General features: G+C 39.8%; 1 protein-coding gene across 1 annotated transcript in view; it reads right to left on the bottom strand.

The window, feature by feature from the left end:
• Positions 1 to 347: 347 nt before the first annotated feature.
• The window catches only part of GUCY2F (guanylate cyclase 2F, retinal), a 62305-nt gene continuing 48814 nt past the window's right edge, over positions 348 to 13838 (bottom strand). Inside the window, exons 17-19 of the mRNA XM_058837038.1 lie at positions 12794 to 12888; positions 11644 to 11729; positions 348 to 2563 (exon numbers count right to left, since the gene is read on the bottom strand). Of these exons, the coding sequence (XP_058693021.1) occupies positions 2425 to 2563; positions 11644 to 11729; positions 12794 to 12888 (320 nt within the window). The 3' untranslated portion in view covers positions 348 to 2424. The remainder of the gene's footprint in view (positions 2564 to 11643; positions 11730 to 12793; positions 12889 to 13838) is intronic.

Genomic DNA, 13838 nt, shown 5'->3' with positions numbered 1-13838 from the left:
TAAATCTAGCTAAACAGAACAATATAAATATATATATAAATATATATTATAAATAAAATAGAAATATATTTTATATATTTCTAACAGCATACTTCTTTATACATTTCTAACAGCATATTTCATATATATTTTTTTTATATTTCTAACAACAGTGGTAATCACACGCAGGGATGAGTCCTTGGACTCTTCCTGTTGAAACTAAGGAAAAGTTACCACTGGCTTCAAAGAGAATAAAGAATTATCCTGGGATTACTAAAGTCGTCAGTGACTAGAACTTTGCTTTTCTGCTACCCTTTCCCACAGATTTACTATCTTAATTTTTAAAAGGAATTAAAAGAATGTTGTTTATTTTAGAAGACTACAGGCTGAAGAAAGAATTCAAAACTGTGTGCAGAAGTGTGGGTTGAAATCTTGTTTCAATCATTTTCATGGAAAATTCAGGTTGATATAACCCACTCTGCTATGTAACAGGATAGCAATGGTAGATTTTTTTTTTTTTTTATATAGGAAAATAATGAAAAAGACATTGATTCTGTGGAAGTTTGATTTTAAACCCATGTTTGCACAGACCAATCCAGACAGCATTCCTCTTTGGAAATGTACTTTGAGGTGTATTGTGGCAGCATTACCTGCCCTATATCTCTTGCATAGGACTTTTTTCTTAATGAATTTTCAAAGAGGAGGTGAGCATAGGGCAGAGGGTGAAGGCTTTCCTAATCCCCATTTGACAGCTGGAGTGTTGTATGAGCCTTTTGACAGATGTTCTTCAAGGGCCAACTTCTCCCACATGGAATATTAACTCACCGCTAAAAAAGTAAAAGCTTCTTTTACAAAATGAGGTGTCACAGAGTAAAAGCTCATTATTAAAGAGCATTAATGAACTTCCCTTCTGTTTTTCCTTTTTAGATGTTTATACTTCAAACATATCTTTGACAGGGCATGCTTTATACTTGATACAGTGAATTAGTTGTGAAAATACTGTGTTCCTTAACTCTGTCAAGTCACACTCACCTTGCTTCATAAAGATATTTTCAATATCCATCAAAGTTTGCCAAGAGTTTGTTGATTCTTACTTATTATCTGAATGGTAAAAATGTGTTTTGATGAGAAGAGTTCAAATTGAGCTTGAGGAGGGTCTCAGTGTTCTCAGTTAACTACTTCTGGTGGTAATATTGATTAAATTACCATACCTGCCCTTCTCTTCAGCCTTGCAGAAGAGAGAACAATTCCCAGAAGGTTGTTAGGAGCCAGATGTTGAACAGGAGTAAAAACCTTGGAAGAAGTAGGGTCCAACACCAAAATGATTTGACTTTTAGGAAGTGTGCTGTGGTGGAAGTGCCTACAGGCCAAATGTTAACCCTTTACAAAAAGCATTTTACCCACAGTGGGGCTTACTTTATAGACAAATGCCTTAGAGACCACTTGGAGATTGGAAGGGAAAAAGAGTGATGGGTTTTAGGTTTTGCACTGCTTTAATGATGTTCTCTTCATTCCCTCAGCCCCACTTTTGCAGGAAAAAAGAAGCTCGTATTTTATTAGTACTACTCAGCTAACAGAACTGCATCACAGTTTTGCAATATCTTGACATTCCATTTTCATCCTGCTTTGGGATGAAAAGCATAAAGTGTTTTAGATATCCTGTATATGTGTGTATATAAAGCAAAAAAATAGTTCTTGCAATTTAGATCTGGATTTGCGAATATGACATATTTTGACATTTTGAGCAGAATCTCATTTTGGCATTTGAAACAAATATTGATTCATACCAAACTGTTTCAATTCAAAACTGTTATTTCATTTTGCAAATAGCATTAAATTGGCATTTGCAGATGAAATGTCAATTTGAAGGAAAATATTTCAGCTTAAGTTGACATACAGGAGCAGAACATTTAGAATGAAAATTTCTGTGGGGGAGTAAAGATATTCTTTGTTGTTGTCCAAAACATTTTCTTCTCAATTGCACTCATTTTCATGAAACCAGACCTTCCCACAATAGCAACAGGAAAACAACTACTTAACATAAAGGAGTTGAACCATTTTAGCACTTTGGCATTATTGTTTGGATCCAGGCCCATGGGCAGCTGGACTTGTTAGTGCTGCCATGCAGACCTAGTTAAAATACTGAGTTCATCCTTGTGACAGTTGCTTGTGAGGAACAGGAACTACCATCATTATCATCCTCACTTTCCTCCCCAGTGCACCCCTCCCAAAACACACACATACAGCTCTGAGCTGGAGCCCAGTTTCACAAGAGATGATGGTCTGGATTCATCTGCCTGCTCAGGTTCAGTCTCTGAAAGAGCTAAGAGGCTTCATTAATTATACTGCTTTGGACTGGCTGGGAGCTAAATCGAGAGTGTGAGCTCTGTTGGATTGGCTTCAAGGTGTTCCTCCTGATCTTACTAGTTCTTTGCAGTGGTCTTCTCATATTTCATCCTTTCCAAAACTTTTTCCAGCCTCATTCACGATCCCCAGCTCTTTAAAATTTGCTTTTCTTAGTGTCCTCTTTGTGTCCCTCAGGACAGATTTCAATTTCTTGGTCAGTACATCTGGCCAGTTGTGGCTGCAAAACAGAGAAGGAAAGAGGAGTTAGCAACTCAGCTCACCAAGGCATGACTTTTCATTTAGCATCATTTTGTGTCAGCCAAAGCAGAAATGTTAAATGATGCAGTTGAAGTTGATCTTCTGCTGAAATACTTCAAGAGTTCATCAAGCCCAGGTCCTGGGCCACCCTCAGTTGGTGGGTGCAAATTCATTATAACATAATGGGGTTCTCAGAGACAAAATAAACATCAAGGACTTGTAAGAGGCCAGAAGCCCAGCAAATGGCAGGGCTTTAGGAAGGTCTCAAATCTACAATTGCCCTGTCATGGATAAAGCATCATATGGAATAAGATTCACTGTATATAACAGAAGAAGATACCATTCCAACTGTTGTAAACCAAAAAGAACTAAATCCTAATCCCTACCAATAACATCATTGCTATTATATAAAGAGTAGAAAGAAATAATTAATATAATTAATATTTTTATTAATAATTAATATAAATAATTAATATGAAATAAATAATAAATAGTTGTATATATACATAAATGTATGGCTTAAACTGTATGCACCATCTTTTTGTGTAATGAACGTGCAATTACTTTAGAATAGAAATATATGTTAAAAACCATCTACATGAAGCAGGTATCCTGTAGAAATAATACAAAGGCTAACGTTTTTAAACTAAAACAGGTTAGATTTAGACTAGGTGTAAGGAAGAAATATTTTATGATGAGGATGCTCATTGCAAGGGGGATTGGACTAAATTACCTTGAAATGTCCCTTCCAACTCAAGCTATGCTTTGATTATATGATCTTATCTGCTGGTCAGCTGCACCATGTTAGCCAATGGTTTGGCCAGCAAGCTGCAATTATTTGGGTATTTACTGTATTTCCTGAAAAAGAAAGAATGCCAAGGGATCTCTCCTGTCACTAAGCTGAGTTCATAGGATGAAGGGTCAGAATTCAAGGAGAGTCAAATCCTTGAGTAACCAAAAAAAAAAAAAAAAAAAAAAGGAAGGAAAATAACTTTAAAAATTGGACCTCAGTACTTTTGCATAATCCCAGGCTGGTGCTTTTGTCTGTGCAGGATACACCACCTGTATGCTTACACATCTAAAGTCAGCAGAGTGCAGTTCAGATTGTACGAAGATTCACATACAATGGGTCCCTCCATAAATTCGCCAATCACACTGGGGTGAAATCTCACCCCTGAGAACTCCACAGTGAATTCTGACTGACTTGCATGGGGTCTAAGTCTCATATACTAACTGAGACCTATCCATGGATCCTAGGGAATCACTGACCTCTCTGTGACACAGTTCTCTGTTGTGTTTTGAAGCTAGAAAGAAATCCTTTTCCCCTTTTCCCCTTTTCAGAAGTATTGTAAGAGGCTATGGATGGGATTCATCTGCCTGAGGATATTGTCCAGCAGCATTTGATGCCATGGTTTATCCTACATAGCTGTTGTACCAGCCTTACACAAGTGTCTGTGAGAGCCATGGTGCTCTGGGCTGAATCCCACTTGCATGAGTGGGTTAGAAGGTCCATGTTAAGGTCACAGACCCTACCACAGGACAAAAGATAAAGGTCTCTAATGATATAGCCCAGAGGTTTATCTTCAATTATCTTTATCAGGTAACTGGAGGTGCACTCTGGTGTTCCTCATGCTTTGCTGGGTTTTTTTATCAAGATCCATCCAGAACCATCACTTGTATTTGAAATCAAGAATACACCAAGGACAGCAGAGTCTACAGCCATTCTTTCAAGGTTAAAGGATTGACTCCTGAGCAGGAGAAGCAAAGTCTTGACCTTCCTCTAGACTCCAGGCCAGATGAATACTCCAAAATACACAGTTACTCCAAGAAGGGGGTCCCTACTGTACTGCAGCAAGAACCCTGGGGGACTGCTAGCATATTAGGGTCCCAGACTAATAGGACCATAAATTGGGTGAATGGACTATAGATCACTGCATCTGAGGTCCTTGTATAATGTTCCTTTATTACCATCAAGGAAAAACAAGGTTATTGGCAGCATAGTTCCTTTCATCAGAAGCTTCTAAGACAGATTAGCTGGAAACATCATTAAACCACCAAGCAGGCATGTAGGAATAAGTGGCTGTTGAGGACTTAATTGCCTCATTGAAAGCTTCCTGCACACAAGAAGGATTGAACTAGGACCACTGAAAAGATAAAGGTATGAATGTCTTATTGATTTTCCCACTATTTCCAATGGATTAAGGCAAGTTGACTAATGAGGACCTTCTGTTTTCCATAATATACTGCTGATCAGCCTGCTTCAGTGTGGAAGCCTATATCTGTGGGTGATATATGTACTAGATATTTATATATTAGTATATGTGCAGGTTTCAAGCAGGGCTAGCCCAAGTGTGAGATCCTCTTTGTCTGGCCTTGGAGGATTAGCTGGTACTCTTAGGTGTAAATCAGCAGGGTGGTCTTCTGTGCCTTGGAGCTCGTATTTAGCAGTTCATATATGGTAGTGCTCATGCAGGTCTCTTCAGATTGTGTCCCATATTCAAACAATTTTGTTTATTTTATTTTTTAATGAGGATTTTCCTCCCTTAGGTGATCGATAGGGAGAATTTCAGACAAAAATTTAAATACCGGTTAAGTGAGATAAAAAACCAGCCTGGTAACACACCCGGAATCTTTAAAAAATATGTTTGGGAAAAAGGAACACAGCCAACAGTTACCTGCTGGGATTTATCCTTGTGAGAAAACTGGCTGGAGCTTTAGTCTTCATAGCAATCTGTCAGCCTGATACGGTGTGTCTTAGGGGTTTGTAACTAATCTAGGCACTCTGAGCTTTCATTCACCCCTCCTTTTTTAGGGAAGTGGAAATGAAATACACATTAGTCCAGAGGAGTTGAGCAGAAGCATTACCAGTGCTTTTAGAGATATTATTAGAAATCCCTGCTCATATATTGTTTTCAGGGGACACCACACCTGTGCAAGTGTGCATGCTTCTATGGCAGCCTTGCTCTGATAACATCTACTTGATCAGGTCATGCTGTCATATTCCATGTGACTTCCAAATTCCACCCAAACCATAAATCCATTATCTCTTGTACCCATCAGTACCATAATGGTGAATATCAAAGCTGCATCCTGTTTCTGTCATGAGGTATGGAATTACACTAGGCAAGAGATGTACATTACACAAAAACAACAGTAGGCAATTTGGATTTTTCCAGGCTTAAACTCCGGTTTTATCTCTGTGTTTACCATGTACTGGGCTCTTCCTGGCACCGTGAACATCAGCGTGGAGTGGATTGATAATACACGGCAAATAAACATAATAATACCCAATATCTCCCAGGAATTAATGGGATACTAGATTATACATTCACTAGGAAATCACCCAACAAGGCTATAGCTTTGCTGCTGTTCCAAGCACCTCTTGAATGAGACATGTTAGAATAATAATACATATTAAAAAAAAAATTATAAAAGGAGAAAAATAGAGGGAAAGGGGGAAAAAAGACACTAAAACCAGTAAAGTGCAGACAAATAACACACAAGCAGACACTAAACAGCAGAGCTACATGGGGACTGTCCTACAGCTACTACCTCAGATCTAGGCCCTTTTGCCAAGGAGTTTTTCAGCTTTCCTCCTTTTGAACTCTGCAATTTCTTCCGGGAGTAACCCATGAGCTCTATACCTGCAGTGAACAGGTAGGCCATTAGAGAAAGAACCAGTTCAGTTTCATCTGAAATAAAGAACAGACTATAATGGAGACTGAAGGAAAGGTAAGTGTCTTCTGGTGACAGAAAGGAAAACAAATATGGGTCCTCGTTCTGGCTTTATTAATTCTTCCCTTGTCCCACTCAACTTACTGCAAAGGATGAGGTCAGCTAATTAAATTTTAAGTGTCCAGAGAGCTCTTGGCACTCTTAGACACTTCTGCCAGGACAAGATGAATGACTTTGTTGATTGAGGAGTACAAACTATATCTTTATCAAGGCTGTTTCCAGAACCTATTAAATGAGATGACTCCTGGGAGAATGATTCCTTTATTCCACTGATACTTTCCTCCATTCATTAAAGGGAGGAATAGAAAAAAACATCAGTGAAGACTTTGCATTTGGTTAGTTCAGTTCCTGCTTCAGTGCCTTTTCTCTTCAAGGGATGTTGCTTTCAGAAGCTCTCACCTCGCTAAGCTGTGGGCTCATTTCCTGGTGGAAATCCTATTTAACAGTCCCAAGAAAAAGCCAGTTGTCCCTGAATTTAACAGCCTTTCCTGAGGGAGGTTAGAGCCAAGTTTCAGGTCTTTGGCCAGTTCTGCTCTACAAATGGAAATGCCTAGACAATTTATCCTCCCATGCCTTATCTAAATCTGGGAACATGTTTCTTCTTTTTAGAAACATTGATCCCTGTTTATAAACTTCCTCATGAGTGATGGTGCCTTTAGGGCTGGGTCCCAAGGAGAGGCAGCCAGGAAGATATAATCCTGATGGGTTCAACAAGGAATGACTTCTGGGAATCTACAACTCAGGTGAGATTTAGCTCCCTGGTATTTTTTTATCTGCAATAGAGATGTCTCCATCTAAGCCAAATATCTTGGGTTCTATTCCGAGCCAGTGGAGGGAATCTGGTGCTGCTGGACCACAGCAGGAGTTTTATCCCAAAGCAGAACTGCCAAGCAATATCTGTTTCTCTGCATTGACTCTTGAAAGACATGCAAGGTGACCAGATCAGAAGGAGGTAAATAACTTTTAATAAGACTAAATCCTGCCTGTTGCAGGGAGAAAAGGAGTCTTTGTGTCCAGACCCTTTATGGAAGCAGTAACAAAATTCAGCCACACGTGGGTGAGCGTCAGGTGTTTGGTTTTTGAGTCCACCCAGCAGGACTTCACCCACAGGGGAGTGGAGGGGGCTGCTGCTGTGTCTGCACAACAGTGCAGCAGGTTGTGACCACAGACAGTGAAGGCCTGTCCAGGGTATTTGGTGATCAAGCACGCTATTAGACTGCCTGAGGTCCTCCTCCAGACACTGCTCACACAAATAAATGTTTGGCAGTGACTTGACTTTCAGCCACTGCACAACAGCAAAAAGAAAGATCCATTGTAAACAGAACTTGCACATCTCCTGAACTCACAAATGTCTGAGCATCTGGAGAGGTCTGATTCTGCATTATCCATTCCAGCCTCAGCCAAACCCCTCTTTTTGGAGACAGCTGTTAGTTTTCCAAGGTCCTCTCTCCCCATCACCTTGCTTGCAAAACCAGCAGGAGAAAATCTGTGAAGTTCTGACTTTGCTTTCTTTCTGAGCACTGCATTTAGGGTTACTTGCTATTAGCACAAATTCTGTAATATTCCACTCAATTCTCCCAGAAATTTCAGCTTGCTCAGGAAGAGCTTGTTTAAATATAAAAGCTGGTGCAATCACATCACAAGTCAAACAGTCTTGTTGAAAGGGAGATGAGTCACCAACTTTCATTCCCTTTTTCATCCTCCATCAGATTTCAGAGAAAGTCTTCTTTCTCACTGTCATTATGCCACAGCCATGATCAGAATACTTCTTTGTCTTCATTCTGCTGTTGTGTTAGGCAGTCAGAAATAATTTGGAGAGAAGGGATTGGGTGTGAAGCAAAACACATCTGTCCTGACATTGCATGATCAAGCCTATGAGACAGAGGAGGCTTTGATTTTCCTGAACAGCTCTTGTTAAATGTTATATAAAATTTATTTAGGAAATATTTTTATGTTGTTGTATAATTCCAGCTATGAGAGGACAACAAGAGATTTTAACTGCTGTTTGGTCCACAAGCTATTTAATTTTTGATTTAAAAGTGCATTTGACAGACTTCAAATAGGAGCCCAAGTGAAAGTGCTTTACTTTTCTCCTCAGAAAGACACATCAGCAGCAACAGCAATACTAGAGCCTCTCTATGGATCCAACCAGGGTGCTCCAACACAGACAAAGCAATGACAACCTTGTACTGGGTAGAAGAAAAAAAATTTTGTCTTAATGACTGTCTTTTTCCTGGCTCATAAAAAGGTGTTTCTCACTTGGGGCTGGGAGATGGATTCTCGGAGCATCCTTCACTGCTTCTCACCCATTTATCTTTAAACAAGGATCTCAGTGCTTCCTCCAGAGCTGATCCTTATGAACGTGAGGATGAGAGAGCCCCAAAATACTCACTTATTCCTGGCTGCATCTTCAGTTTTCAGTGGTGTTGCACATCAGGTTGCACTTACCACCATGAGAGGTAATGGGCTAGAAGACCTATCAGGCCTTCTGGACTTACTGCATGAATTCATACAAGGTAAGGGATCTGGGTTTATGTTAAAAATCAAAAACTCTCATATGCCCTCTAGTTAGGCATTGGGTGAATGGTTAAAAGCCTTTGAGAGGATTGACAATATGTATCTTTGCTGAATTGTATTAATTTTTTTTCCTGCAGTTAACTTAAATTATTTAAAGGGAAAGTTTCTGAATAAAACTACCTGCTGGGATAGAGGGCTTCTGATGCTTTCAAACACTGTATTCAGTATCAGAGAAAAGAATTTCTGAGCCAGGATAGTAAAAGTTGGAAATTCAGAAGACCAAGAATGTCACTCATCTCCTTGGAATGGCAGAAGAAAATCATTCTGGCTCTAGATTTTGTTCTGGTTTTGGGCTTTTTTTTTGTTTGGTTTGGTTTGGTTGGTATTTTTTTTTTTTTTCCTCTCTGAATTTCATTAGCCATTGAATTTTTCCTAGTGTTAGATATTTTTTCAGTGCTTTGCAAAATGCATCTGAAATTTAGTCCGGGTTAGGCTTGTGTCTGGTAATTTAGTATAACCTCATATCTTTTCTGCTCTTTTGGACAAAATGAATGCTCCACTGGAGTTAAAAAGATGTTGCCTGTCCCAAAGCATCACAGGATGCCAACTTCAAATATCCCATGTTCATATACTCACAACTTTGTGCTTTCTCCTTGTCTGATAATTCAGCCTCCCAGATAGTCAGCTGGTGTACCCTCAAAGAAAATCCGCAGCCTTCCTTTAAACCTTTCCTATTGAAATCTCAAAAGAGTGTCTATCCTACAGGTAGTCTGCTGCTTGACTGCTTGGCATGCTTGGTTTTGCTGTCTCTTTATTTTGTTATGCCATATCTCTGTCCAAACTGCCGTTATCTCCTGTGCAGCACCAGGTGTGTGTGTAGAGATCTGCCTTGAGGCAAGGGAAGGGCTAGAGAGGCTGTAGAGCTGTCCTGGTGTGTGTCATGTAAAGTTAACCCAAAGCTGCCATGAAAACCAGGTAAAACTGAGCTTTGACCAGACCAAGAATGTAGGATTTATCCTTTGAATAGGAACTTCAAAAACTTCCATTTGTAGGATCTGACCATAAATCCATGGCCCACAGGTTTGAAGTCCCATAGCATGGACATAAGACCAAACGTGATGTACTAACCTTCACTTAGTAGGAAACACCTCTCAGCATGGCCACCACAACTGCCACCTGCAGATGTTTAGGCTGCCCAAGTCACCATATAAAGCACGAGATAAATACCAGTGCTCATAGACCTCGTGGTAAGGAAATGCCCAAGAGAAGATAAGTTGCCTCAGGACAGAGTGAAAAAAATGAATAGAAGAGGAATTTATTCTGCATTTCCTTCTTCAGCTCAAAAGCCTAGAAATGAGGAAATCCCTGTGGAATGATACAAGGCAGTGACTTGAAACCACCATGTTGGCCAACTAGAGAGAAAACAACTTTCAGCCTCTTGATTTTTTGCCAAAATATGAATCATCAAGATAAGGCTGGAAAACAGGACATAATGTCTGATACCTATCTGGTAACAGCACAGCCTATGCATGAGGCAGTTCTCCAAATATTTGCTTTGCTTCAACATCCAGTTACTTCTTTCTGTAACTTGACATTTGATTTATATGGGGTATAAGTTCAATTTTGTCCCTTTGCTAGGATAAATATGATTTTGTGTAACTTAACTTTTTTCCTCTGATTACTGCCAAAATCACTCAACCACTGCATGACCTGTGGGGACAGAGATACTACAAAAGAACAATGAGGATCTGCACCTTGGGACAGGGGTAGATCACCTCTGTCTCTGCAGTGTTATGGGTGGACTCTTCAGAGGTTACACATGGATCCTCAAGATCCTCTGATCCTAAGTATGTGGGGAAATGGGGAATTTTTGTTTTTATTTACTAAGAGGGAATGAGGCAATACATTGAGCAATATTGATCAGGAGAAGTCAGAGCTACATTAAAACAGACCTTGTTTGCTGTCAGGCATCGCTCTCTGAGGTAGTTACTTTAGGACCTCAACAAAACAGGCATCTTGGAAAAGCCAATCGAATCAGACCCCTTAGCAAAGTATTTCTCTTTATTGTCCATAAAGGGAGTCAAGGCTGACTGCTTTTAATGTGGGTGACCACGCTGTTCTTGTCAAACAAATCTGACTCCTGGTTTTTATGTCCTGACCACAACATCCTTTCCAGGCATACAGCAGGTGACAGCTGAACAGGGAGTACTCTGTTTGCAAAGTCAGGCATTGCAAAGCTAGAAAACCACTTAATGAATTTTGAGTGCTCAATCTTTGCTCACCTCCATCTGTATGGAAGCAACATCAAATATTGAATTACATAACAGTGCCAGAAATTTGTAACACGAAGCTTTCTTATTTTCTGTTAGAATGAAAGGGAAGAATGCTTTGAATGAGGTTGATGTTTTGTTTGATGTTTTCAGCAGGAATTTGATGGAAAGGGAGAAAAATCTTGAGTCTCGTATACACTGATGATGCCAGAGACCTGAAAGTGTTCCTTCCCATGTGTCTCCTATATGCACACAGAGCAGGAAGGAGATTCATGGAGGAATTCCCTGGTGTTCAGTCTCCAAGGGAATACAGGGGAGAAGCAGAAGTTTCCATGTCATGTCATTTCTTGGGAACTGTGAATAAGGAGTGGTGCTGAAGGAACTGCATCACTTCTGAGTCCCAGTACTATGCCTGAACATGTAAGGAGCTTGATATAGACTTTGCAAAGAGATAACATGGATGGACAGATTTTCAGCCTGTAAGCTCCAAAAGAGACCTTTTAATGAATGTCCTGGACAGTGATGAAGTCACACTTACCCTGGCTTTATTTCAGGAGGTTTAGGTAAGGGCTTCTGGAAGCCTTTTTTCCCAACCAGCCAATATGTTTCTTCTACTCCTTTACCCTGAAATGAAATCAAAAATACAAATCAAATACAAATACAAATACAATCAAAAAGCAGCTCTTTGACTGCCCTCTGCTTGATATGTAATTTTCCTCACTAGGTTTCCCTGGCTTCATACATATCCAGAGACAGACCATGCCTGGAAGTCTTGGGCTGTCCTTCAGAATAGCTCAGGGATTATTTGAGTTTCATTTTCCTGAAAGAGGATATTCATTATCCTTGTTCCAACTGTCATTTACAAATTACCCTCATTGATTTGGGTCATTGAAACTACACAGCTGAACAGAAATTGGAAACTACAGGATCACTAATCATCTTATTTGGCAGTACCAGCATTATTAATTGAGAGATTTTACAACTCATTCTGAACTGAGTATCAGAATAATAACTTCCTCTCCCACTACTGATGATTTAGCTTTCAAGGTGTGATGCATCTGATGAACTGTAGGCACCTGTAGGAGAGTCAATCACCCTTGACTGAAAAAGGGGAGGAAAACCAACATTCATCTTCACATAAACCAGACCCTAGAAGTACTTCAGGTTAATAATTTCCTGAAGGGACAATTTATTCCCACTATGTAAAGGTTTATTTCCATTGACTAAGGCTGGAATATTTACCCCAGATCTCCACTTGCAGACATATGAACTTGCATGATTCCACTTGTCATGTAAGATTGTTGAGGGACCTGAGGCCATATTTAGGCATTTTATTCTAGGTATTTAAGGAAAGGAAAGCTCCTACTTCTGTCTATTGACTGTGTAAGGGTAGAAATAATGTTTGAATTTTTCAGTACTGTCTTGTTTGGACATTGAAAAGTAGCAGCTTCTGTCAAGGGTGGACTAAATAGAGGACTATACTTATATAAGTACCAGCACATACAGCAGATTGTTTGATCCCACAGTCCTTCAATAACCACCTGGTGTATTGAAACAAATTAAAGGGACAATTTTGGAAGGATTCAGCTGAAGATTGGTGTATGAAGACCAAAAAGATCTTAATATGAAATTCCTCAAGCGAGATGAGTTCCCTGTGAAGGTACTTCTCACAGCCCTGGCCTTCTTACCCTCAGTTCTGTTTTTCCCCTGGGTATGATTTCATAGCCTTCATTCAGACTCCGAAGTGTATCCACTGTACTTTGGCTGACATGAATTCTGTAAGCTGGGAAGAGAAAGCAAAGCAGCTGGATCACTGTACCGCACACATGCTGCGAATTCCCTGCTGCTTCATCCTGACAAGGAGAAGGGCTCCAAAGAGGGAGTGCTCCAATTCCAACTCCAAGGTGTGTGGCTGTGGAGCTGTGTGGTGCTCCTCTATGTAGAGTTTAATGCTGACTGATGGATTCTTCCAGGCAGGGCTGTAAAGAGCACAGGGGGACAGGACATCTACTCTGGGGGCTTCCTGGAGAAGGATACCAAACACACTCAGTGTAGAAGTCCATCTCTTCATAAAGATGGTAAGTGGTTTTCCAGTAACACTGTCAGCTAGGTTGCTGTTTTATCTATTGCCACAGTATAACTAGGGAATGAGAAAGAAATGAAAAATAGCCAACTGCCCTGCTCCAGACACCCAACATAATTTGAAAGCTGGGATGAAGAGCAGAGAGATGGAGTTTGGAAGGGAACATAAAGTATATGTGTCTATGCATGTAGATATGTCTGGATTTTTGGTAATTTATTCCACCCAGAGCTGCCATTTAGTCTATGAACAAAGAGGGCAAAGGTGGAGAACTTTATTGAATTCCCATCTTCCCCAGATTGTTTTACAGCCACTGCTGGAACTCACTGAAATTTGTTATTGTTCTGCTTGTGTGAACAAGCCAGGAAATATTTCTAAAACATTTCCCCCCAAAATAGTTTTTTTGTTGAGCTTTTATTTCAATTTTGTCAATCACATTGCCTTCCCCTTTGAAGGATGGGGTATGAGCTTATTAATTTTTTTTCCATAATAATAAGAAAGAAAAACATCAGTTTGAATATGTAGAGGAAGATCACACAGCTATGAGCTACACTTCCTGAGAGACTAACCTACTATTTTTCCTATTTATCTACATGAATTTCTATTAATGTGTAACAATGTTCTTGTACCTGCAGTGCTTCTGCTGTCTCCAG

This window comes from Poecile atricapillus, chromosome 1 (genome assembly GCF_030490865.1).
Source record: "Poecile atricapillus isolate bPoeAtr1 chromosome 1, bPoeAtr1.hap1, whole genome shotgun sequence".
In the NCBI taxonomy this organism is placed as follows: domain Eukaryota; kingdom Metazoa; phylum Chordata; class Aves; order Passeriformes; family Paridae; genus Poecile; species Poecile atricapillus.
Note: the sequence above shows the minus strand (reverse complement) of the source record. Positions and strands in the feature narration are given on the sequence as shown.